This window comes from Rissa tridactyla, chromosome 7, assembly GCF_028500815.1.
Source record: "Rissa tridactyla isolate bRisTri1 chromosome 7, bRisTri1.patW.cur.20221130, whole genome shotgun sequence".
Taxonomy (NCBI): Eukaryota; Metazoa; Chordata; class Aves; order Charadriiformes; family Laridae; genus Rissa; species Rissa tridactyla.
Genome location: NC_071472.1, coordinates 57,122,810 through 57,148,071, shown reverse-complemented (window position 1 = coordinate 57,148,071; position 25,262 = coordinate 57,122,810). Strand labels below are relative to the sequence as shown.

At 43.8% G+C, this 25,262-nt stretch overlaps 1 protein-coding gene across 1 annotated transcript in view; it reads left to right on the top strand.

The window, feature by feature from the left end:
• The window catches only part of CASTOR2 (cytosolic arginine sensor for mTORC1 subunit 2), a 138,738-nt gene that overhangs the window by 45,699 nt on the left and 67,777 nt on the right, over positions 1-25,262 (top strand). Inside the window, exon 2 of the mRNA XM_054207660.1 lies at positions 20,137-20,207. Within this exon, the coding sequence (XP_054063635.1) occupies positions 20,137-20,207 (71 nt within the window). The remainder of the gene's footprint in view (positions 1-20,136; positions 20,208-25,262) is intronic.

Here is a 25,262-nt window from a genome sequence, read left to right as displayed (position 1 = left end):
ATTGAACAGCAAGGGGAAAAAAAAAGCAGAACTTCTCATCTTAATAAGATCTTAGTTCCTTCAGTAGGTCACCACTCCTCTTCCATGCTGGGCAGCTTCAGTGACTCATGGCTTGGCCCTGTCTACCTGCAAGGCAGCTCCCTGGCCCACAGCCAGGTCACCACTGTCAGCAGCTGCCACGTAACTGGAGGAGCATCTAGGTGTGTGACCCGGGATCATGCTTCATCTGCCAGAGCGCATGCACAATTTCTCCAAACACCTGCTGGGCATCTCAACCCTCTATTGAGGTTAAACAGTGAAATGTAGTTATAGGGAAGACAGCAATTAAAAAATCACATTCCCAAAACATTCATGTTGCTGTGCCAGATCTGCAGGAGACAGTGCATAGACGTTCCTACCAGTCTTCTCGCGACTCCATCATGGTCCAAACTCTTGATGCCACACTAGCAGTGAGCAGCACCTAAATCCGTGGGTGAAATTGCTGTTTATGGTGCAAAATGCTCTTTGGACTCTGATGTGATAGAATTGACTGCTTTGTATGTCAGAGGGTCATTCTGCGATTCGTGGAAGTACTCATTTTAGCATAGGAACAAAAGGCAAGATGGCAAAGAACTTGCTGGCAAATAAATGAATGATAGCTTCCCTCTGTTGGATTTATTCAGTTCTTTGAGATATAAATGTATTCTTGATGGACAGAGAAATCAGTCATTCTGCATTAGGAAGCTTGATTGACGTCTTCAGCAGGCCTTTATGAAGGGCTGTGCAAGTGGATCTGAAATAACCTACAAGGAAAAAATATGTGGTCTAGTTCATTTAATTCACAAGTACTCAATTATGTTTTTGTTAGTTTTGCTTTTGTTGCTAGTTAAGGAAATTTTAACTGTACAAATATATGAAAATAAGTTACTTCATTCCTCCAAAATATCCCTTGTGTGACATGGAACTAGATGATCTTTAAGGTCCCTTCCAACCTGAACCATTCTATGATTTATCCCCCCCAAACTACTGTGACTTGCACCACATCTGAATTTTAATCATTGTATTGTTATGTTTCAACTTGATATCTCTCTTACTGTGACAAGATCAGATGTGTTTAATTATGGAATGGGATCCTGCAGAGGTTTAGAGATATTGTGTGCCCCAAGGAGGTTGCATCTGAAGTGTGTGTCTGCTCATCTTCCTTAGCAGCCTCCATAGTCTCTGCACAGTGATGGTGGTGGGGAAGGAAGGGCTGCTCAGTGGGGCTTAAACAGGGGGAGAAGATAGATCAGGGTGGGGCAGAAGAGACCAGAATTGTGATATTCTGGATTGAGAATAATAGCAAATGCTCTAGATTTGGACTAAGATGGAAATAGTGGGGTCTGAGGTCTTACTGCATTAATGTACCTACATTACCATAGGTATCTTGAACGGGAATAACAAAGACGACTCTTGGCTTGGCAACTGGGCATGCTGTCATAGCCATGGAGAAGGCTGTTTTGTTCCTAACCTTCCAGTGGGATTTGAATCTTGGCACTGAGTGAAGAAAAGCTTGTGCAATAACCAGTGGGTTTCCTAGCACCTTCTCTGTTGCTCCCCCTCTTGATTTATAACAGCCTCTAAGATCAGAGTTTCATTTATGATTGTTTTCTGTTCTTTGAGCAGCTTCCACCCCCTCACTCTGTCTGATCAAAAAACCCCTGTTGTTTACTTACTGACATAGGTCAACGACAGCAGGAAAAAAGTGGTGACTAAGCCAATTAATTGCTGCCAGAACAAAGCCTGCAGACTCTATCTCAAAGTGTGAGCTTGACAGTAAAGCCTTGGACTCAGCAAAACAGAAGTTGTCCATATTGAAAGAGAGATCTACCCTTCCCAGACTGTCCTGCACCCTCTGTTCCCCACAGCAGTGAAGTCCTGGTTCCAGACAGTTTTCTTATAAATCCTCCAAGTAGTGTCTGGGACAGGAACATGGGCAACATATGTTCGCAGAAACCTGCGGAAGCTGCTGCTGGAGACATCTGGTTATGGGAGGCCGGATCCTGCTGGAGACCTGTGTTTGCACCATGTCAGAGCGAATTAAGTGTAGATCCCTGGCCATGCTGAAAAAAACCTTGTTCATATTCATCCTCTGTACAGGACTGGATTTTATTTTGCAGGTCGTTACTTCCTTTACCAAGTTTTATGCTATTACGTCTGTGGATGAGGAAGTCAGGGTGCTGGTCGTTTGTGTCAGATCCTGCTGTCCTGTGGGATCGAGCGGTTTTCTCACCTCCTCACTGCTTTCTCTCTGTGCAGAGCGTGCAGGCAGCAATACCTGGTGGCTTTGTTCCTGTTTCTTTCTGCTGTGAAAAAAGCAAAGTCTTGGCTTGAAAGCAAAGTCTTGTGTATTGCCAAAGGCTGAGCTCCCTTTATCCTCAGCATAGGTTAAAAATGTCCTTGAAATGTTAAGAACTGTTTATTCTGCTGGAGGACTTGCTGGAAGAACACTAAATGTTCAGACCTGTCTGGGCTGTGTGAGGCCAGAGAGAATGAATACTCTTGGGCTTTGTCCTGTGAAGCTGAGGTGCAATAAAACCTGATATTGATACCGACTTTCCTTAGAAAGTGCTTTGAGGTCTGCTTGTGAAAAGCAGCAAAATGGAGCCAGGTGGAATTGTGCCTTTCTAAGAGTCTTTTCTTCTTTTGTTTCCCAACAACAGTAGTTTAGCAGGTTCCTATCGGGTCCACTCACAGCCTAGCAATAACTTGTGTTCTCTAGTTCTTATTCCACCTGTGATTGTCTTAGTTTGACAGTGTACTTAGTTTTGTATCTTCTTCAAGGATATTCAAGTGTTTTCTGTGACCTGAATATATTTTTGAGAGGGACCTTTCTGATGGTGCTAATCACAGGTATTTGCTGGCCCTGGAGAAGGGAGAATTGTATGATGCGAGTCAGACTATAAGCTGTCATTGATATATCTGTATCTTGCATTGTTATACCCAAAGTCCAGGGCTGCATCTCACCTGAATTTCTTATCATTTATCCTGATTGTGGTTCCCCAGTAGAACAAACTTTTCATTGAACTCTTCAGGAAGCATTAAGCAAAATTTAGCTTATTCACCCAGATGATTCAATGAGCTTTTGTCTTATCAACATGCTTGGAAGTGTTTTGAAATACCATTGGCAGAAAGTACTCATGTTGGTGACGAATGAGAAGCCTTATCTGTAAAATGTGTTTTAAATCCTGATTTTAGTGGAAATGGATTGCTAACATACCTCAAGCATATCCCTCAGTTCACAGGACTGTGTTTTCCCTTAGATCTATAGATATTTACGTTCTACACAGGTCTGTTGTCCTGGAATCTTATGTTGATGAAGTACTCAAGTTAAAAAGTAAGTACAGAATTGAGGTGACAGCAGAGCTTTTTAGGTTAAAGGCTCTGCTTACTGAGATTTTGACTTATTTTCTTTCTGAGTTGGACACTGTTGGTGTTGCAGACTTGAACTCTTGGAGACCTGAGCCAGTCGTGTTTTTCCACAGCAGAGGAACTTTACCTTTGAAGCTTTTCGGCCCAGTCAGTGTGGTACGAGCACACGGGTAACACAGGTGCTTGAAGTGTCTCAGGACCTCTCTAGAGGTGTCTCATCGTCCCTTTTAGAGTCATCTGATGGTTTAAACTTCTTTATTGATGAAAATGAAAAGCAACATTTTCTGTTGTTTCCACTTGACCACTTACTGCTCGGAAGGAAGAATGATGTCAGGAGTATCCCCAGGCAGCTGCCTAGGATGGAAGGGATATTGATACAGCCCAGCCTTACCCTTGTTTGGTTTTGGTGGGCCTCAACGCAACCGCACACAGAGGAAGATCCAAGACTATTACTCATTAAGTTCTCATACTTCAGAGGTGTCTTTTGATGCTTCAGCCTTGTATTATTCTGAGAGTATTTATTCTTCCCCAAGCCCTTACAAGAGGAAGATTGTGTAGTTCTGTTATGTTTTTTTAATTCCAGCTAGTGATTTCACAATTTTAAATTTCTGTAAAACTTTGACAGCTGTTATTTTGTTACTTATCCTGCACAGCACTTGGTGAGGACAGGACGCAAATAGATGGTTACAGCCTGTTGGGTCTTCATAAGGCCTGGCCGTTTTGCAGTCTTTGGCTTCTTCCAGAGAACACGGTTATGGATGCTGTTGGTTACTGAAACATCTCCTGTTTCCTTTTCTCCTCTTCTTCTCTGTGGGGAAAGCAGGGAGTGAACAATGTAGTAAAACATAAACTGAAATGGTGATTAGAATTTCATACAAAGTGGTATTTAAAATGGTTCTGCACTTGATTCATCTACATTTTAAAGCAAAGAGGGTAGGGCAGGTGAAAATCTGTTAGTTAAAGTATTAAAACCTGCCAGGGGCACAGCATTTCCTTTCACTTCCAAAATGCCTATCCAGGCCGAGACAATTGGAAATGGAAAGATGTTGTCTGTGCCCTCAGGCTTGCACTTAGAACTACCTTAACTTCTTGTACTTGCTTCTGCTTGTGGAAAGGTTTTCCCAGCATGTTAAATGCATCATATTTGTTCCCATAGACTTTAAATGCCTCTTTAAAACATAGACGGACTACTGCCGTTTAGATGCTTTTTAATTTGATTAAGATGACAGCTAACACTGATCTCTGGTAGCTGAAACCTCTAAACCATTACTAAAATGCTGACTTTTTTCCTGATACGGTTCTGTCCTATCCCCCTTTCCCAGCACAGTTCATCTTGTCTGAAAAAACTTTACAAATTTAGTAACCCTGAGAGCTATGCCGGAAGAGGATGTCTTGCTAACGGGCTTTACCTGGCTTTTGGCTCACGCTTCCCTTTTACCCATTCTGACATATGGGCTCAGATGTATGAATTTGAGAATCAGCATTTGAAAAGTAGATTTGTCTGTGATTGTATCTGTGATGGTGGGCTCTGATTTACCTTAGCCAGACAGACAACTCAGTACTGGTAATTCTTTCTTCCCCACCCTGGGAAAGGGCTGTCATATTTCTCCCAAGGTGGCAACTCGGCATGAAGAGTCCCTCTAGGACACATGCCTAGAAGGACCAAGAAGGTGCAGTGATACAGAGAGGGCTTTGCTCCGTGACTATGTGTGTTTGGGGCTGTTGGACCACCAGGCCAGTCACCTGAAGGGTGGCAGGTGTCAGAGATTGCACAAGTACTTCCTAAAGGGGCGGGTGGGGAAGATTGAGACCCGCAGGGTTTTATTTCGTGCTGTATCTTCCTGTCTTACCCTTGCTTTGAGCTGTGCTTTTCCTTTGGAATACAAGGTTGGTCAAAGCAAAGAGCCGTCGCACCCAGCACTGCGTCTCCCATAGCACTGATCTGGCTGCTCAGGGAAGTGAAACGGGGACCTTGTATGTACCCTGGAGCATCCACCCAGGGCCAGAAGTGTCAGAGATGTCCTAAAGGGCACCATGTGCACCAGTGAACTCTTCTTCCTTGAACCCATCTCTTCCCTGTGCATATTGGCTTTTGTGTTACTATCTTGCCATCCCTCTCTCACAGAGGTACGCAATCATGCAGGTTTTTAAATGGAAAACTTTGTGCTATCAGATCAGTTCATTGTATGCCCCCCACTTTACACATTGTGAGTCAGTGAATTATTCTTCTTTAATCACCTTTCTATAATAACTTCTCCCGTAATCCCACACTGAGCTGTCGCTTCTTGCAGTTGAATGGTTCTCATCTGTTCAGTTTTCCACACCTTGGCTCACCCTCGGTCCCTTCTCTGTGTTTCTTCCCACTGAATTCCAACCCATTTGGTAGCCTTGGGATGGTTTGATCATGAAGTACTTGGCAGCTGGGTACGTGCTGGATTTGTGCTTTGGGGTAATGAGATGTTCTTGCCTCCCTTCCCGGTTACTCCAGTTCTCTCGGCTTCTTTGAAAGCCTTGACCCTTTTGGAGAACAGCCCATGGTGACTCCAAAATCTCTTTCCTGAGTGGTAATAGCTCATTTATAGCCTGTCATTCTTCATTCAGAATTTAAATTATTTTCCCCCAGTATGCATTAATTTCCATTTATTGACTTTGTATTTCACCTGCCATCTTATTACTCAGTCACCAGGCATTATAAGATCTTTAGGTGGAAACTGAGTTTATGAATCCTTGGCTCTGAGCAGCTGTTTTCTCATCACCCAGCAAACTTAACAGCCTTACAAAACAGTATTGCTAATGCACGCTTTTGTGTCACATGCTCTAGAAATGTCTGAGCTTCCTTGTGCTAGGTGCTGTACAGACAGCACGAGAGAGTTCTTGTGCTGAACCTTTACAGGGATCAAAGTCCAAGTACGACAGCACTGCAGGTACAGCACAGCCAGTTAAAGTAGCCACCAAACATATCCAAAGCCCCAGAACACAGCAAGGGAATTGGTAACTCCATTAATTTCTGGAGACTTGGAGCGTTGATTTGAGGACGTGATTTGAGCTGCTTTTGAGCTTGTTTGACACGTTTCGTGCTGGTGGCCCTATGGAGTGTCTGAACTTCCTTCAGAGTGACTGAGCAACAAGAAGTATCTATGGGATTGTGGAAGACTGGCCGCGACCCTGGTTTTGACCGAAACAGTGACCCACTCTGCATTATCAGTATCCTGGCTACTTCAGGAGCTCTGGCTTTTATTTTGGGTGTTGAACTGGCAGATTTCAGGGGCAATGTGCAGAAACTACAGCATTCAATCTCAGCTGTGTAATGCTCACTTGCTGAATAATTTCTTGTGTTTTTCTTGGGTCTGGTAGGCCTGGGAAGAAGTTTGGTGCTTCCACCTTTACTGTGGGCTCTTTGCAGCCTGAAGAGACTGATGTAGAAAGAATGTTTTGGAAGAACATTGTTAAAAATAATACTGGCTGGCATTTCCAAGGCTGAAACTTTGTGGGTTGTCAGTATTGACTTACTTTATAAAAAATAAAATTCTTGATATGCATTTTCCCCTTTGCTTATGCGTATAGGGAACTTTAGCCAAAAAAACAGAGAGAATTGGCACAAGAGCCACTTCCTTTTGCTTCATTAGAAAAGGATGCAAATGAAGCTTTCTTTCAGTCCCTCCGAGTGTGGTAGATTTGGTAAACACCTTAACTACAGATTTTTGGAAAGTTGGCTGCAGGTACATCTACAACACTATTCTGCTCATAATGTCAGCTAGGATATGCAGAAATATTGCTTTTCTTGTTCATCACTGGGCTAGTTAATACTCGTGTTGGGTAGAACCCAAAAGCAGAGCCTGGGAGAATGAGAGGAGTCAAAGGTAGCTTTTCCTGTAAATGTATCCTTAATTCATGCAAGAAACTAAACCCACTCTCTGTGCTTATGGGAAAGTTGATGGAAGTTGCGTTTTTTTGTTATAATTTTTTATTCAGGTTCAACAATGGCTCTTAAAATTGCTAGCGTGCGTTAAATTTGGGGTTGACATGCAGACTCACAGGCAGCGTTCCCCCTCGGATGGAGTTAAAACGCGGGGTTTTGGACCAGCTTGCAAATGGAAGGTCTTTGAAAATGATGAGGACTGAAATGTGTTTCTCCTGCCGCTGTGTTTCGATGGAGTACGGCCTGCTCTCTCTCCTCCTCCCCCTTCAATCCCCCTGCCACACATGTTCTCAATTACTGCCTGCATTGAAGCTACAAACATTTCTTGTGCATCTAGCTTTCTATATTGAGCACTGGAAATATATTTTAGTAATTTGTGGGAGAACTATTATGTCCCATGCTGGGAAAATTGTGTTTATGGTTCCTGCAGGGAAACAAGTTCATCAGTTCCAGTCCACAACAGTTCTGCTGTTTCTTCCTCCTTCCTTTGTATCTTGGAGCAATATCGTAAGAACCTCTTGCCCCCGTTGGGTTGAGCCTGGGTTTCTCCCATCTTTGAAATAAAAAGCATATGCTCTGCAGTCTGTGTTTTTCAGTGTTGTCCACAAAATAATCATTGGGTTTTGGCTGAACACAATAATAGCTGCTATGTACCCCGAATATTTGGGTTTGGATGTGCGGGAGTACCGCACTTAAGAAAACTCAGTTGTATTTTCTGGTTGGTAGTATTTCAAAGTCGATGTTCTGCAGCAGAGGGCATTAACGGAGTAATATAAGAGAGAGACTAACTTGCCAGTAGTGCTGTGTAGTGCTTGATTTGGAAGAGGAAAGGAAACAGGGCTTACTCTTTTTATGAACATTTGCATTGTCTTCATAGGATAATCCTTCTGGATCCATTTGGTAAAATGCACTCACAAGCCTTTGTTGTACATTAAATCATGCTTTGTTTTCAACTGTAAACCTTAGGTCCCACACCCACATCTGTAACATGTTTCTCAGTCCAGTTTCTGATTTGTAGAAGATAATTTTGTGGTTAAGGAAAATTCTCTGTTGTACTCCACCTCTCTCTTGTGCTGAAAGTAAGTTCAGCTCCGACAAGGATCAGGGGATACTGTTACTGCTGTAAAGAAAAAGTTTTTAAAGCACAGTTACTTTTTACTTAAATAAATGATGGCCTATTTCAAATGGAAAGAATTGCTTTTGCATCTCTTGTGTGGATAAGTTGGCTCGCAATAGATGGGCTTTTAAGAGTGATGTCAGGCTGGGATAGCAAAGAGAGAAGGGGAAAAAGGTGTGTCTGGATTAATTAGTTAACTGTTAGATAATAAATGAATCCTTTTCCAGTGCACACAAACTAAGCTTCCTTTTCATTTACTGCTCCAACTTCCCCTTCAGAGATTTGATTACAGCATTCTCTCACAAAGCAAAGAGCTCTTGCCATTTTGATGTAAATGTTCATTGAGCCTGTATTGAGATTTGAAAAATTACTTTCCTGTCATTAATAATGATAAACTGTAAACAATATTGTTAAAGGAGTTTTGGGGGGGGCATCGAACCACAAGGAACAAATGAAAGGACTTGAATAAGAAGTGATATGCACTTTTGCCATCGTCCTCGGAGAAGAAAATTAGTATAGCACTGCACTATGCATCAGATAGTAGTTTAATCTTTCCAAATAGTTTTATGATTTTTGCACGTTTGTGGATTCAGATGTTTTTGCTAATGCTTTGTTTCTGATCTGTTGGTTAAAAGAAAAAAAAAAAAGGCTGGAGGAAGAACAGCAATAAAACATGAGCAAAGTGATGCCTGAGATGCTCATTTAGTTCCCATTATCACAATAAATGAGAATATGATGAGGTTTGGTTTGGTTTTATATCCCCATACTTCTCAACAGCGATGGTTTTAGACCTGTATCACAAATGGAAGCTGAGTCATAAGCTGGCCCATAGGACCAGTATGGAGCAAGTGTTAGGTTAGAGTCTCTGGAGCTAGTAACGTAACTCTGGCAGTTTTGGTGTGGGTTCTTTTTTGTTGGTTTGTTGGTTTTTTTTAAAGGGAATAAGAGTCTTGTGTCGTTTTTCCTATTTGTAAATCCAAAGATTTTGCAATCTAAACTAGCATACTAAAATAATTCGTGATGTAATTTACGGGTTTGCCTAATGGGAAGAGAGCTTTCCTTGCTGCCATGTAGACTTAGGTCAGTAGCAGTGGTCACAGCCTCCCCTGCTCACCTCCTGGCGTGTGGAAATGTGCCTGCAGCCTTTGGGACTGGATGCTGTAGCCCAGGAGGTGTGTTACTGCCTTTGCTCTGGGAAAGAGCGGCTCCCATCCCAGCAGGAACAGAGGCTGGAAACGTAACCAGTCTCGGGGTGCTTTCATTTCTAAAACAGCATCTGGCTTAGCAATTCTGTTTTCTGACTGTCCTCACGTAGTTGGCTGTAATGACTGGAGGAACGTGTTATCTAAAGCTACTTTATCTTCCGAATGTTTCCATTATCGGCTGCTCTCGTGTCTCTTGGGTCTGAGGGCTGTGACAGCGTTCTCGCTGATGCGGTCTTAGTCCGTTCTCGCAGTTGTTCCTAACAAAATGTTTTGGGAGGGACAGAAGGGCGAAAATCTGTTTAAACACAGGTTTTAGGTTAACAGAGAATATGCACATAGGCCCTGCGGGCAGCTTTCTGTTCTCCCTAAAGTGCTCTGGGCTGAGAGCAGGTATCCTTGCTCTCGCTGCATGTTAATGGTTATTATGGGTTCCGCTAATGATTATAGTATGTCAACATGCCACAGACAGCACCTCGAGAGTGCTTAGTACGGCCACGGCCCATCCATATTGGAGGCTCTTGGTAGCACTGGTGCTGGCGGTGCCGTGCTGTTTTGGCACCTGGAGGCACCCGCTTCCTCCTGTGGGCAGAGGTGTGGGTCTGGCATTTTCACTTGTGCTGTGGCTCACCTTTTGCCTTAGCATGACTTTTGTTCATTTTATCTAGTGCCAGGCCTCCAAGTATTTCCCTTTGACACAGAGTGGCCAGTAATTTTTTATTTTTTTTTTTACCAGTCTCCTGGCTTTGTGGGACTGCACAGCTGCCTGGTAGCCCTGCAGCTCCGCACCGCCCTGGCAGCAGCCACGGAAACATGCCCAGAGCCTGCAGTGAAAAGCTGAACACAGACAGAGCGACACAATCTGAATTGGAGTCCTGTGTGATACAGAGACGCACTACTGCTGTTCTTTCAGATAATAGTGTTACAGGCAGATTTCTATAAAGAAAAATAACCTCTGCTTTTGCCCTTTGCCTGTTTTGCGTTGAGCGAACCTAGTGCTGGCTCTGCTGAAAGTCAGAAGAATTGAGCAGAGACTCAGTGCAAACCACTATCTGGGTTATATTCAGTGAATTGCATGGATAAAAACCATGTTTCTATTGCTTCTTTTTAACTCAGAAAACCATGTTAATAAACCCTGGGTTCTTTTTGGTTGTATTTCTGTGAACATTACAAGCTTGTTGTTGGTTTTTTTTGTTTTGTTTTCCGTTCAAATTCAAATTTGCATTAGGTGGCTTTCCCTGAAAGTTCACTTTCCTTGAAACTCACAAAAGTTGAGCTTCTATAATATGGTACAGGTCAATCAACAGTGAGAGCTGGAGGAAGATGTACTCATCTGTGTTTTCAGTGTTCAGAACAAAAATCTGCTTTCTTTATGCACTTGGCCTTTCAGGGAATGTAGAGCCTTTAGCGACCCAAAATCAAGTCTGTGCAAGGCCCGTTCCTACAACGGGGTTTTGTTTTATATATCCCAGTAACCAGAACGACATGAACTCATGAAGACAGGATTCACTAAACTACTTGGGTTAAATTCACTTAATTTAGTCTTACATTGTAATTAGTACTCCTTAAGTTGCAAGAGGGCTGTAATCAAGCCAAGGGAGGCTTCTTCTCGTGAGAGTTCAACATCAGCCCTGACTTGCGTTAGCAATTGGGAGAAAAAAAAGCAGATCCTGGGAGCACTTGTGATCTGCCAGGATGGCCTGCTGGATCAGGGATAGCACTGACGTTGTCGCACCAGCCTTTGATGCAAACGTGCTTCAGTGCTTCTCCTGCAACGCAGACAGACTGTCACCGTATCAGTGTTTACTTAGAGCTATGTGAGACCATCTAAATCAGCAGAAATGTATGCACCATTTAGTACAAAGGGGTAGCACAGGATGAATGCTGACTTGGGAAGAGTTGAGTGTCTGAGCTTGTCTCACATCTCGTGACTCTCGCAATGAGTGCTCGGTGTACAGGGCATTGCTCCACACCTGGCCCACGTCATGGAGCTCCTCAGCCAGTGAGCCTCTCCAGCCACGTCGGCTCCAGTGACTCTGCAAGTCCTGTTTCTTAAATACTCCTCAGAGGCTTGACAGGAAACCTTTTAAAGCTGGTTTTGATGTCAAGAAGTAGAGCTGTGCTCAGTTTGCCTTGAGCTTTGTAGAACCAGTGCTGCAAAAGGGTTTTTGCCGTTATAACCCCTACAGACCCCCAGTGCTCATCGCCCAGATGCCAGACAGCTCCCAATGCACACCAGTATGTTCCTGCGGTGAAATGCAGGTGTCCCACCAAAGACCCTGCAAAGTTACTGCCTGTAGTCGTAACCAGGCACCCAGTTGCCACCACCTTGTACCATGCACCGAGAAATGCCAAGGTGCGAGGGAAGCTGTGGCTTTAACATTGCCTAATGTCTGCCCTAGCCTAGTGATTTTGATTTCTGGACAGGTAGGCAAAATCAGCTAGTAATTATTATTCTCCTGGAACTTGAAATTGCCAAATTTCTGTTATGAGAAAAACTGAAAATCATTCTGAGTGAGAAGGAGCACCCATTATTGACTTTATGGCTGCGTTTCCCTGCGAACAAGCATGCTGATGTTTTCCATACAGTCAAGGGACTGTAGGATATATAGTTCACCCTGTTCATGTTCACTCATGTGCTGATTAATTTGGGCTCAGAATTACTGTGTGATGACAGGAAAGAAAACTAGTACCTTGCAGGCACTATTAAGCAACAGCTCTTAAAGTTTGTGAGAATAACAGAAGATGAATGACCTAGTAACTCTCCTCTGTTTTCTGTCTCCGGTGGTTAGAGCATGGAGAGACGTCTGCTTTCAAGCAGAAAGGCAGCTAGTTCCATCAGCAGCCTGACACCTGAATTTTTTGCCCATAATGAATCTAGAAATTTCAAATAGTATTTGGGAAAGTTAAACCTAACCGAACGCATTTCTTTCCTCTCACTTCTCCTCTCCTCCAGCCCTCTCTCCTGCCTTGCTCTGTTGTTCCCTACTGAAGCGGATGATAAAAACGAGCTTTCCAAGGTGGGAAAAGGCCAGCACTGTGCCATGCAACTCATCTAGGGCTGCAGAAGAGGAAGGTGGGGTCTGTTGTACCTCACTTAATGTGATGAGATTGTTAAACCTGCTCCAAAGGCAGCATTCGTAGTGCCTGCAACATCTGCAAGGCAGAGAGATAACTCTGTGGTTAAGCCTGAGCGAGGTGTATGTGTCAGACACGCATGCTGTGAAACACAGCACCGTCTCAGGCCTGAGAAGGGAGTGTAGGAGCGTAAACACGAGCATATACCTACCTAAATGCTGTTTTGTTCTAGTATTTTTTTACCTTTAAGATTCATGGAGAATCTTGTTCCTGTCTGTGACTCTGAACCATGACTGCTGGTTTCTTCCATCCCCCTTGTCTTTTGCGGCACCAAGATAACCAAGCGTTTCCCAAGCAGGAGGCATTAACCAGTGAAGCTTCTTTATGGAATTAAGATTTGAGAGGCTCAGTTGTGTCACAATGGAATAGTACCTTCCATGAAATGTTTGTTGCTGGCATGAGATTTTGTATTCCAATTAAAACTAAAAGGAAGTTTTCCAGCTTGAAACTACAAGTGATTTGCTGGTTTTGATTATCAAGAATTTGTTCCCTCAACTTCTGTTGCCCCTTTTTGGGAAGTAAGATGGCAGAGAAGACAAAGGAAAATGGTGAATGAGAAGTAGAGGTGAGGTAATTCCCTTTTACGTTTTTAAAATTATTTTTTTAAGGTTACTTCAGGAAAATTGAAATTATGTTGCTATAACCGATGATTTTTTTAGACCAAGAGCTGCTTCCTCTTTGAGCACCAGATAGATGCAGTGTATCCACCAAATCCTGATGAGTGCCAGTATCCAGTACTGCGAAATACCCAGTAAGAATGCTAAAACCTAAAGAATGGCGCCCTGTGGTTGTGTGAAGGGAGGTGCAGTGTGGGTGCAGGTCTGCTGCAGGCTCCCGTCCTTGTGCTTTGCACCCTCGAGCACCCTTATTGTTGAGGATGCTTACGTGGTGCCTTGCAGACTGGAGTCCCAAAGTGCGAGTGAGTCATTTGTAGGTAACTGGGTGACTTTTCTCAGCGTGTGGAAGGCAGGAGTCCTGCCAAGCACCTGGCACTTGCATCATCTGGGCACCAGCCAGAGCAGTAAAGTTCAGATCCAGGTTTTTGATTCAGCCCCATTCGCTAATATAGGTGGTGAGTGGTGACGTTCCAAGTAAAAATTGCACCGCAGAGCTCGCTTCAAATAATTTATGACCCGGGAAGAAAAATCTGTGCTAAGAATAACTTTTAATTACATCAGGTCAGTAAATTATTCTACAGATTCATGCCCAGGATAAGTCTCGGGTATAGAAGATATGTTAACTTCAGTATGTCCACACCTGAAGTCATCGGTTTGTGCATTGTTCTCTTTCAGAACACAAAAAAAAATAATTCTGTATTTATCTCATTCAATGGACCAATAACAGATGAGCACAGTAACACTTGCATGGTCTTAAACTGCATTTATATTTCCTGCAGTACATCCCTGTGAGGCACCGCAGGCTCTTTGCCTGCTGGCAGCTGTGCTGGGATGGGAAACCAGTGCCGGTCACATTCATCAGATGGAGTGGCTTAATGAGGGACCTGCACTTGGGTGGACTCGGACCTTTTCATCTCTTATGTAGTTTCCTTCAGTAAGCTCAGCTTTCCTCTCCGTTCCAGTATGTAACATGCCTTAGTTTCTTCACGCGGTGTATTTCCTTACTACTACTTCAGTGTCGTTTTGGCTTCTCTCTTCACATTTGGCAAGAATTTACTTCTACACAGAAGTCAAGATAAAACAGATTTTTCTTACAGAATCTTCCTAAATATGATGGTGGAATCTGTTGAAGGGGAAAAAATAAACCAGCCAGGTTGCATGTTGCTTTCTAATTGTTTTTTAGGAAGTATTAAAAAAAAATGCTGTGATGACAAATGAAGGAAAGATGTTTCAGTATCCGAAGTAACAATTTCAGAATGCAGTACTGCAAGTGCTGTGCTTTGCCTAGTGAAAGCATCGTGACTTGGGCTCTGCTAGTCATACAAAAGAAACTCCAGGTATGTGTTTATAGAACCAAAAAAATATCTCCTGTGGTTATATTGCAGGATAACCCTTGAATATTGTAGCTTTGTTTAATCTGCAGCTTGGAAAGTCTGGACTGACCGAGTATGACTCCAGAAAAATAGAAATCATATCAGAATTAATAGTTGGTATTGTTTCAAGCTACTGCTAATCTTTCATTTGCAGCAGTAATTTGATTTGCATGGGCTCTTGTAGTCCAGACCACGTGGAACTGTTTTGATGAAGACTTGAACCCCAGTTTGATACTGGTTTAACTAAGGAAGGCAAATATAGTAGACACCCAGCTGACGGTTTTTTTCAATAATCCTTGTTTATTTTTGCTGTGTGTCCTGGCTTTATCAGTAAGCTGTACTTAAGATCAGTATCTTTTTCAGCACATCCGCATCTATTTATTTATTTATTATCTGTCTTCTGTATTGTAGGTCATCCTTTTCGTGTTTTGTCTCGATTTCTGTTCCTTCAGGGTGCTGATCATTTTTCTGTTATTCTGCTCCCGCTTGTCTCAAAGTCCAAATAAAGGCTTAGATAACTTCCCCGGTGACACAGAAGTAGTGAGGAGAGGGGTTGACTGGGTTAACTTTATGCAATGTAATCTGTAGTTTAAACTGGCACTATTATTATTATGGATTAGAAAAGACCATCGTGGTTATCGCATTGGAAGTTTTGGCATAGCACAGGCTGTAGGACTTCCCTGAATTTATGTCTGTTCATGAGTACTTGCTTTCCTTGGCCACAAATCTGTTAGTTTTGTTCTGTGTTGGTTTTGAAAATGATTAACTTCCTGTAATGAACCAAACTCTGCTATCACAGTGACTCTTTAGGCGGTCCCTGATTGTATTTGCTAATGTCCGGGAGGAATGTTACTGCTGTCCTTTGACCATTTCTAACAGTGCGGTGACATCTTTAGTGTTTCCCTTGGTAGGGACAGTAGTGTGAGGTTTGCTTAAACAGCTCGTATGAACAGTAAAGCTGCTTTTAATGGGGTAGCAGCCTTCTAATATCAGGCTGCAGAATTAAGTTACTGTAAGAAAGGTGAACCCACCACTTTCTGATTTGAGCGTTGAGTGGAACATCAACTGACACCTATTGCAGGGGGCTTTTTTTTTTCTCTTTGGAGTTCAGCTAAGCTGTGTTTTATCAGTCTCACCAAAAAGATGGCAAAGCGTTTTGGCTAACAAACAAATATGCTGTTTAGAAAACACCAGCCATTTCACTGTTTGCAATTTTCAGTGCCATTTGACTATATAGTCTTGTAATTAGATGGTGTAAAGTACTTAACATGTTACACAAATATGTCAAAACGCATTAACAGCACAAGTGTTCTTTACTGCTTTCCTAAATACGTTTCACAATATGTCGTACTAGAATCCACCTCTTGTCATTATTTATAAAACTGCAAAGAAGTTAAGATCACCAAGAATTAGATTAGCATGAGACTGTCTTTCTGCACTAAGAATATATATTGTCATGATAATGTACAGAGTGAAGCATACAAATCCCTTCTCATCTAAAATGAGAAGACAGCCTCGAATAAAGCCCAACAAATTATATTTTTCATATTCACTCAGATCAACTTCCTGCTGCTGCTTCCTAATTCCCACTCAGTTCAACTGCTTCTTTGCAAACTTTTGGGTTACCTCCTGACTTTGTATTTAAATGCCTTTTAGGCTTTATTTTGCTTTTGAATGGCATTTGGCCATGGTTCCTGACATGTGGGGAGGCCAGCTGCCCACCTGCGTCTGGGAAGGATCTTTTGCATGGAGCAGACAGCTTTGTAACCTTTTACTCTCAGCAACAATTAATGAAGTAGTTTCCTTACAAATGAGAAGATGGGACTTGTGGCTTCCTTAAAGACCACCGTCTGTGCTGAACTTCCAAATGACCTATAGCAGTATTCCCACAAACCCGTGCTGTGTGTGTGACCCAGAACCAATGGAAGTCGCATGCATTCTGGTACTACCGCCCTTGTGATCTAGGCAGGCCTGGAGACCAAATGTCTTGAGGAGACACTTCTGGTGTGGACCTGCAAGGAGGGCCAACCAGTACGCTTGCCTGCCTGCTTTCTGCTCCTGGGGAGACATGAATGCTGTTTGCAAACTGAAATGATGCTGTTGCTGCATCCTACACATGCCTTCCTGCTCTGTGCGAGCTTGGGTATTACTTCCACACACAGTGTAAGCTTTGCAGTTTCAGAGATCTAATAATAGATTGGTCTACATTTGCTGCGTTGCCGGAAAAAGACATATGTTGTCAGGCAGTCGAAGTCAGCAACAGTGCTGAAGTGGAAATGTGCTGAAACACAAAGAAGGCAGAAATCCAGAAGAATCTATCTGAGGTTTGGCGATTGGGAAACTAAAAATATTGTCTTCTTACACATAAGCTTTCCACACATACTTAGAGAAGTACTGTTTGTCTGATGTCTCAAAATGATTGAAGGGCAATTCTTTTTCTTTCTTGGCTTTGGTGTGATAATAGAAGGTGCTGTTGGCATTCAGCTTATTGAGAACTGGTGGAAGGGGAAAGAGAAATGATTGGAATAACTTGAATGGAACAGGCACGTATAGTATAGTGCAGGAGAGAAGTATGACATTGAGTTCCTTCTGTCATTGATGATTCAAGACATAATTTTTGATCTGTACGCACAGTGGAACGTATCTATGCTGAGGCACAGGTTTTAGGGTGAGGACCCGAGTTTTGGCAATATGTGATGGTAAGAAAATTTTCCATGCTGTGTTTTATCGCACAATGTTTGCAATTCCAAGTCTTCATTTTTAGCTTTTCCCTGGGAAAAAGAACATGTCATTGGCTTGAACAAAGTGAATGTATACCACGAGAACCACTGGTCTTTGTGCTGGTGAAAAGTCTTTGCTTTTAAATTCAGGTGGCTCGATGATGCTGACCTTTTACAGAATTGCGGTGAGGTGGGCATTGGGCTTTGAGCTGGTGTATGAAGATGTGAGGTTTTGACATGCGTTCTGAGCCAGCAATTATGGGATTTTATGATTTCATCTGTACATATCCCTTAAATTTCATCATTTTTAGATGTGTGCTAAGAAAATGGCATCTGTCACGACCATACTTTTTCTGCTCGGGTCAGTGTCTGCACACAGGCATGTATTGCTGTTCTGGAAGGGAAGAAAATTTCTCCATAAATGCCACTGCAGATCAGGAAATATTTTTTTAATTATTTTTTTTAAATATTAATGTTTCCTCCTTTAAGACCACTAGTTTCTCCCTAGTCAGCGTGCACGTGGCTGGGTGGGGTATAAGTAGCAAAGAATTTTATTTCAGTGACTTCCCCAGGGAATTCATCCACTATATAATAAATACTTATATCTCCTGGAAGCCACCTGGAGCGGCGTCCCAGAAGTCCTTTTTACCCAGCTTGGGTCACCCGTGGCACAGGTAGCATCGTTGTGCAGTTAAGAAGTATGAGTGAAAAATTTGGGCTGCTACTGTTTTCTGCTTCTCTTGGCACTATTCCTGGAGAGAGTTGAGTTTGTAAATGTGGCTGTCACAGTAGCTATTACCAATGACACAAAATAATTAAGTTGTGGTTTCTGTTGTGGTGGGGCCACTTCTGTATTTCATAGGGATACGTCTGTGCTGGGAGAAAGCGTGTCATACTTGATTGTCGTGACGGATGCTTCCAGGAAAACAGGACGAGTCTCTAAAGGCAGGTTGTCTAATACTTTCTATTTACATGAAGTCCTGTTGGTTTCATGGCAGATCGCTAATAGAGCTGCATGTTCGTTCTTCTCGTTTTTTTGATGAGGTGAGAGGGAGCGCAGCAGCTATCTCATTTTTCTCCCGGTTGTTTTTGGAGGGGATAGCTGCAATCTTTGTTCTTTTCAGCCAGTCAAAAGAATGCTCCAGCCAGTTTTTAGTCTGATTCTCTAATCAAGTGAATGCTTCCATTTTTCAGTGTCTTGAGCCACCAGTGTGGAGTTCTGGGCTTTCAGAAGTCCTGAAGACTTCGGGACGCATGCTCAGCAGCGCCGACAAGCCCTGGTAGTCCCTGGTTGCTGAGTCCTGATGAAGCGCACTCCATGCGGGGATTATACTGTGAACATGCTGTGAAATTCGTGGGCCTTAAGAACAATCTTTCTTTTTCCAGATTTTAAAATATTTTCTGTAGGTTGCCTCAGATAAATCTGATAGTATTGCAGTGTAACTGCAAAATCCTGCTCTGTGGTCCTTACAGACACGGCTCTTCCTGTTGCACCCAATTTAGCTTCCTAGAGGGAAAAAATTCTTGTGTGGTTGGGCAGCAACCACAGTCCCTGTGCTGTGGCTTCTGGAGGGGCTGGAGCCCTGCGTGGGTCGGGGGAGCCGGCCAGCACTGCGTGGATGCTTCACAAGGGCGTGCTCTGCCGAAGGTGAACGCGAGTTTGCCAAATGTTGTGCAAACCTTCCTGCTGTTGCTGGGGACCAACTGGATAGAAGATGGAGAAAGTTTTGTTTGTTTGTTTGGGGTTTTTTTTAGTAGATGTTGCTGTACATTTGTTGTTGTGTCATGGAAAAAAACTTTTCGACTGTATGTGGTATTAAACCTTAAGGCTGAGGCTTTTTTTGTTTGTGTGTCTACAGTGGAAGAATCCTTTGTCACATTTGTTTTGTATCTCGTGTTAGAGGTGACATTGTGCCCAGTGCTGAATGAGATGGAGAGGCTGTGCTGCTTATGGCCTGCGGTGTCAAAAGACGAGCATGGAGCAGAACAGTGGCAGTAGGAGATTGAGAGGGGGGAGTTCGACCTTGTGTTCATGTGCTCGATGGCTGCTACCACTTGTCCCTTCACCTGGAGCTCCTCAGGGAAGGGGGGCACCGACTGAGGGATTGCAAAGGGGATTGGGATGCTGTCTGCTGGCGGGAAGAGCCTCTGAAGGAGCAAGAAGAGATACTGGGGCTTGGTTGGGAGATTAGATGTCAAACCTTGACAAGGCAAGAAACTTGAGTGGGCAAACAGGGAAGATGGGTGCATGCGTGAACCATGGGAAGGCTTTTGGAGGGTGTTGGTGTGATAAGTTGGTGAACGAAGCCTTTTGCTCTGTGTCAGTGCAATACAGCAGGTCTTGGGCTGTGATGGGGGAAGCCTTAAGGGATATGGTAATTAAGAAAAGTAACTAAGAACTAAGTCATAAGACCAATAAGTGTTTTACCAGCTCCATTGTGCACAGGCAGGCAGCAGGGAATGTGGGTCACGCACTGTGAGTGGCTGAGCCAGGAATAAACTCCAGCTCTGTTAATGCCTCAGGCCTGTCCACAAACACCAGACTGTGACTCTTTTCTCCAGCACAGCTTCGGTGGGAAAGGACCTCTGTTTTAGGTGGAAGAGCAGGCTCTGCTCAGTCCAGTAGCTAACCGTGTTCTCCTGCTGTTTGCCTTTGCCAGGTGCAAGTTCTTCAGCCTCACGGAAACCCCAGAGGACTACACCATCATTGTGGATGAAGAGGGCTTCCTAGGTAAGTGTTGGCGTGTGCCATTTTGGTATCCAGCGTGGGGGTGGAGGAGGAAAACATGTCATCTCTCGCTGAGATTATAAGCAAAGCGTTTGTAAAACAGGTCTGTTTGTCAGTGTTAGTAGTACAGCTATGAAAGGGGCTTTGATCACTTAAGCACACTGTCTCTGCTGCTGTTCTCTACAAGCTGTTTCACACATGGAATATGAATATATTTTAATGCCGGGAGAAGAGCACACACAAATCTTAAAGAGCAGCTTAAGCGTATTTGAAAAAGTAAAACCATCTGCATATCATTGTATTAAAATGAGCCGGGCTTTGTCCCCAAACCTCCACAAGCACACTACATCATGTGTCTCCAGCTTGTTCATCTAGCCTTTTTCTTTAAAAGGAGCCCTTGAAGATGAGTAGTTTGTATCGTCCCCACAACCATCGCAGTGCTGTGGAGCTGTGAATCAGCTGAACGCTGTGATCATCACTGAACACTGTGATTTATCCCCCTTTCTTACACCTAGCTCTCTCCATAATAAATGTGCCATCTTTGCCCATGGTGGGTGAAGGTCTCTCTCTGCCTGTGTCACAGGTGGAGTTGGCTGAGTGTCAGAGAAGGTGGTTGGCATGTGCTTGGGAGCTGCAGATGCTTGGCGTTGGGCAAGTGCGGATGGAGAGAATGGTTTGGCTTTGTGGATGGAAATAGTTTGTAATAACATTTATCATGTGGGGAGGTTTTGTTCGTAGCCATGTTATTGAGGTGATGGAATGAGGAAGCGTTGTGCAGCTATTATTATTTTTGTTCAATCCCTGCTTTCTGTGGTTGGAATTAAAAGTCTACACATTTTACCAGCTTGGAGAAATTTCATTAAAACATGAAAAAAGAGGATTTCATTCCTGAATAGGAATTAACTGTTGGGTAGCTACTTATGACACTGTAATATTCAATGGTTTTGTAATATCCAAACCCTAAGGAGAAAATTAGAAACTATACCGTCTTTATTTAGTATAGAGTCAAAGTTTTATAATTAGTAGCACTGCTGAATTATTTCCCTTTCAGTTTCAGCAGAATTACGCATAAACATATAATAGAATAAATTATTACATTTTAGAACGCTACGATGGTGGCTAAACATTTTCATAAAATAATCACTAGGTTGAGAATAGGTGACTGGATCTTTACAGCTATTGCTGTTTCTAATTTGAGAGTTGTGGGGTTTGATTGAAAATGTATGTCACATGTTCTGCTTTTGCTTCCAAAAGCGGAGGTGACATACAGTTCTGCTGCCAGAACGTCCCTTGTTGTATTTTTTCAGGGGGGATATGCAGGAACATTTTCTTACTACCGTCGGTAGTATCAGCTTTTTTATTATCAGTGGTAGCTGGGGGAAATGGATTCAAATTTGGTTTAACCGTAGTAGTAGGATGCAAAGCCTCCCTCTAAGAGCTTCATTTTAAGACAGAAGTCACCAAAGGAGGAGAAAAGGTTTTATTCCAGGGCACACAGCATGTGGCTGAGCATCAACCCAGAGATTCCCATTCTGAGGAGGGAGTCTGCGTCACTGAACCATGCTGTCCCTGCAGATTTGCCATGTGAGGGGCATGCTCATCCTCCAGCATCACATCTGTGCCTGCAATATCCATGGCCCTCATTTCTCTGCCCAGTTGGCACAAGGCAGATTCCTCAATTCAATCACTGGTGGCAAGTTTGGATTGCAACCACCCCCGTGCAGCCTCTAGCGGCCACGCTGCTATTTATCTCTCTGAAAATTATTCCAGCCTGAAACAAAGGTAAGCTCAAGCAGTGGTTTTGCTCATCAGTAGTGGGGAGTCGTGCTGCATTGTGTGTGCCACTGGTTGTACTTGGAGCAAATCCCAGGTCTAGCCAGAGCAGCGTCCTCAGGGAGCTGCGTGTCCCGCTGGTGCCCCAGGTTATCTCTGTAAACCAGGCAGTGCAGCTGCACTTCAAAGCAGCAGTCGTCTCTCCTTGGACGCTTTTGACTTTGTTACCTTGGCTCTCATACACACACATGAATTTACTGCTGATAGTTATGGCACCCATGTGGCTTCCGTTGGGCCATAGTTTTGGCAGCATGTAACATCCCTTTTCTTCAAACACACCACGTGCAGTTGGGGTAATAAAATAGAGTCTTTGCAGGAGAAAAGATCACCTTCCAGGCAAGGCAGGGGAAGGAAGGAGCACGCCAAGGCCATCTTCTACCATGGCATGGCAGGAAGCTAGGTGCAAAACCCAGCATAGGTAGTAGTGTCATGGAGCTGGCAGCTTCATCACCTTTTCTTTGATCATGATGATCTTCTTGCAAGACTTCTATTCTCTGCATCCTGCTAACTCTCCTAACCATGTCCTCTGGGTTTGTGTCTAGCCCATGCTCTTTATGAATTGTCACGACCACATCCAAAGCTTCCTCTCAGGGTTAGCCCTGACCACAATCTCCGCTGTTGTTCCATCCCTGTTCCTCATTTCTGTATACCGTAAGTTTTTCATGATCTGGAGGAACTCCAGATCTCTCATCTAGGATGCCTTGTAACAGTGAAAGGGCTCTGCTTCACTCCCTGCTTCCCCTCACGGTCTGGCTATAAATGTCTCAGGAGGAGGAATCTCGCTTGGCCTCTGTACAGCTTGTAATCAGCCCATGGGCTTGAACAGGATCAACATCTGTATGAACTGCAGCGTCCCACCTTCTTGCAAAACATGACCAGTTACGTCTGCCTCGAGTGGATCAGCTGCTTCTTGACCTGACCAGACAAATGTCAGGTTCGGCTCAACAATTACAGGGTAAATTTTCAGCTTTGGTGAGCAGTTCAGGTAACAAGTGAACCAACAAGAAGTGACTTTTTTTTTTCCTCTTCCAGGTAACTTTCGTTCTTCCAGTGCTTACCAAACTCAATGTAAGTCTCTGAAGTCTCTTACTCACTTGTACGATCATACTAGCTCAGAAATAACATCCCTATTTTATGATCTTCAAGCAGTGGAGAAGAATATTATGTTGCTTGTGATAAGACTGGAACACCTCTAGCTGTATTTAGCAGCCGGGGCCAAGTCATAAAAGAAATTTTGTACACCCCATATGGAGAGATCTACCAGGACACTAATCCAGATTTCCAGGTTATCATTGGTTTTCATGGAGGGCTCTATGATTCTCTTACTAAATTAGTTCATCTGGGTTAGTGGGACTATGATGTCATTGCTGGTTGGGGAATGACGACAAATCATCATATATGGAAACACCTGAATGCTGTCCCACAACCATTTAATCTCTACTCGTTTGAAAATAATTACCCCATTGGCAGAATCCAAAATGTCACTAAGTATACAACAGGCTTTTCTCTGTGGAAAATTAGGACCTTTCTTTCTCAGGCACCTACATGAATTTTTGCTGCAGCAGCGGTGAGAAGATTGTCCTGTTAGGTGGCATCTCTCAAGTTAGCCAGGCCCCTTCCCCTGCATGTCACAAACAGCACTGAAGGGAAAAAGAATAAGGTGGAGAAATGCTGGCACTTTCAGCAATCCTTGAGGTTAACATTTCAAACATACTGACATGCAGTAATCATTCTTAACTGTTTTGTCAAAAAATAATCCTCAGGCTTGTTTCCCTGAGAGTAGCAAGTGAGTCGGGCTGGTAAAGAAGTCATTATTTCTTCTCCCCAGAAAACATCCACAGTGCAATGCCGTAACCTGCTTAAGCATTCATCGTGCTGGAAGGGAACGGCTACAGCCTAATTCTTTGCCTTTAATTCCCCGGCGGTAAGGTGGGGATTATATCTGCACAGAACCTTGTTTGTTCCAGTGGCCATTTCTTGGGCTTTGGCCTGTTAACGAGGAAGAATTTTATTCAGCAAATAACACAGGGGGACAGTGCACAGAAAGCTCTTTTCCTGGCTGATACTGAGATGAATTAGCAGAAGGAGTTTGGCCATGGGCCCTCCTGCATGAAGACAAATGTCTCAGCTACCAGGGTGCTTGGACAGCCATGTAAAATCCTTGCATTTATCACCTGCCATGCAGCCAGCACGTGGCAGAAAAATCAAGTGGCTGCTGCTTCCTGAAATATAGGAATATTTCTTTGAGTTCAGCTTGGGTTTTTTCCCAAGGTTTGGCTGAAAGCAGGAGCTGCCTGTGTGTGGTGCAGATATACCGTAGCCCCTGTGCTCTCTGCATAGTCTGACGAACCTGATCTCCTTCTATGACAAGATGACCTGATTATTGGATAAGGGAAAGGCTGTGGACATTGTCTACCTGGACTTTTGAAAAGCATTTGACACTGTCCCCCATAGAATTCTCATGGAAAAACTGGCGGCTCATGGCCTGGATGAGCATACGATCTGCTGGATCAAGCACTGGCTGGATGGGCGGTCCCAAAGAGTGGTGGTCAATGGAGTTAAATCCAGCTGGCAGCCAGTCACAAGTGGTGTCCCTCCGGGCTCGGTGTTGGGACCATTTCCATTTAACATCTTTATTGATGACCTTGATAAGGACATAGAGTGTATCATCAGCAAGTTAGCAGATGACACGAAGCGAAGCGGGGGTGTTGATGTGCATGAGGATAGGGAGGCTCTACAGAGAGACTTGGATAGATTGGACCGATGGGCCAATGCTAACGGCATGAGCTTCAACAAGGCCAAGTGCTGGGTCCTGCAGTTGGGCCACAACAACCCCACGCATCGCTACAGGCTTGGGGAAGTGTGGCTGGAGAGCTGCCCGGCAGAAAAGGACCTGGGGGTTCTAATTGACAAGCGGCTGAACATGAGCCAGCAGTGTGCCCAGGTGGCCAAGAGGGCCAATGCCATCCTGGCTTGTATTAGAAATAGTGTGACCAGCAGAAGCAGGGAGGTGATTGTGCCCCTGTACTCAGCACTGGTGAGGCCACACCTGGAGTATTGTGTCCAGTTCTGGGCACCTCAATACGAGGGAGATATCGAGGTGCTGGAGCGAGTGCAGAGGAGGGCAACGAAGCTGGTGAAGGGCCTGGAGAAGAAATCTTATGAGGAGTGACTGAAGGAGCTGGGACTGTTTAGTTTGAGGAAGAGGAGGCTGAGGGGAGACCT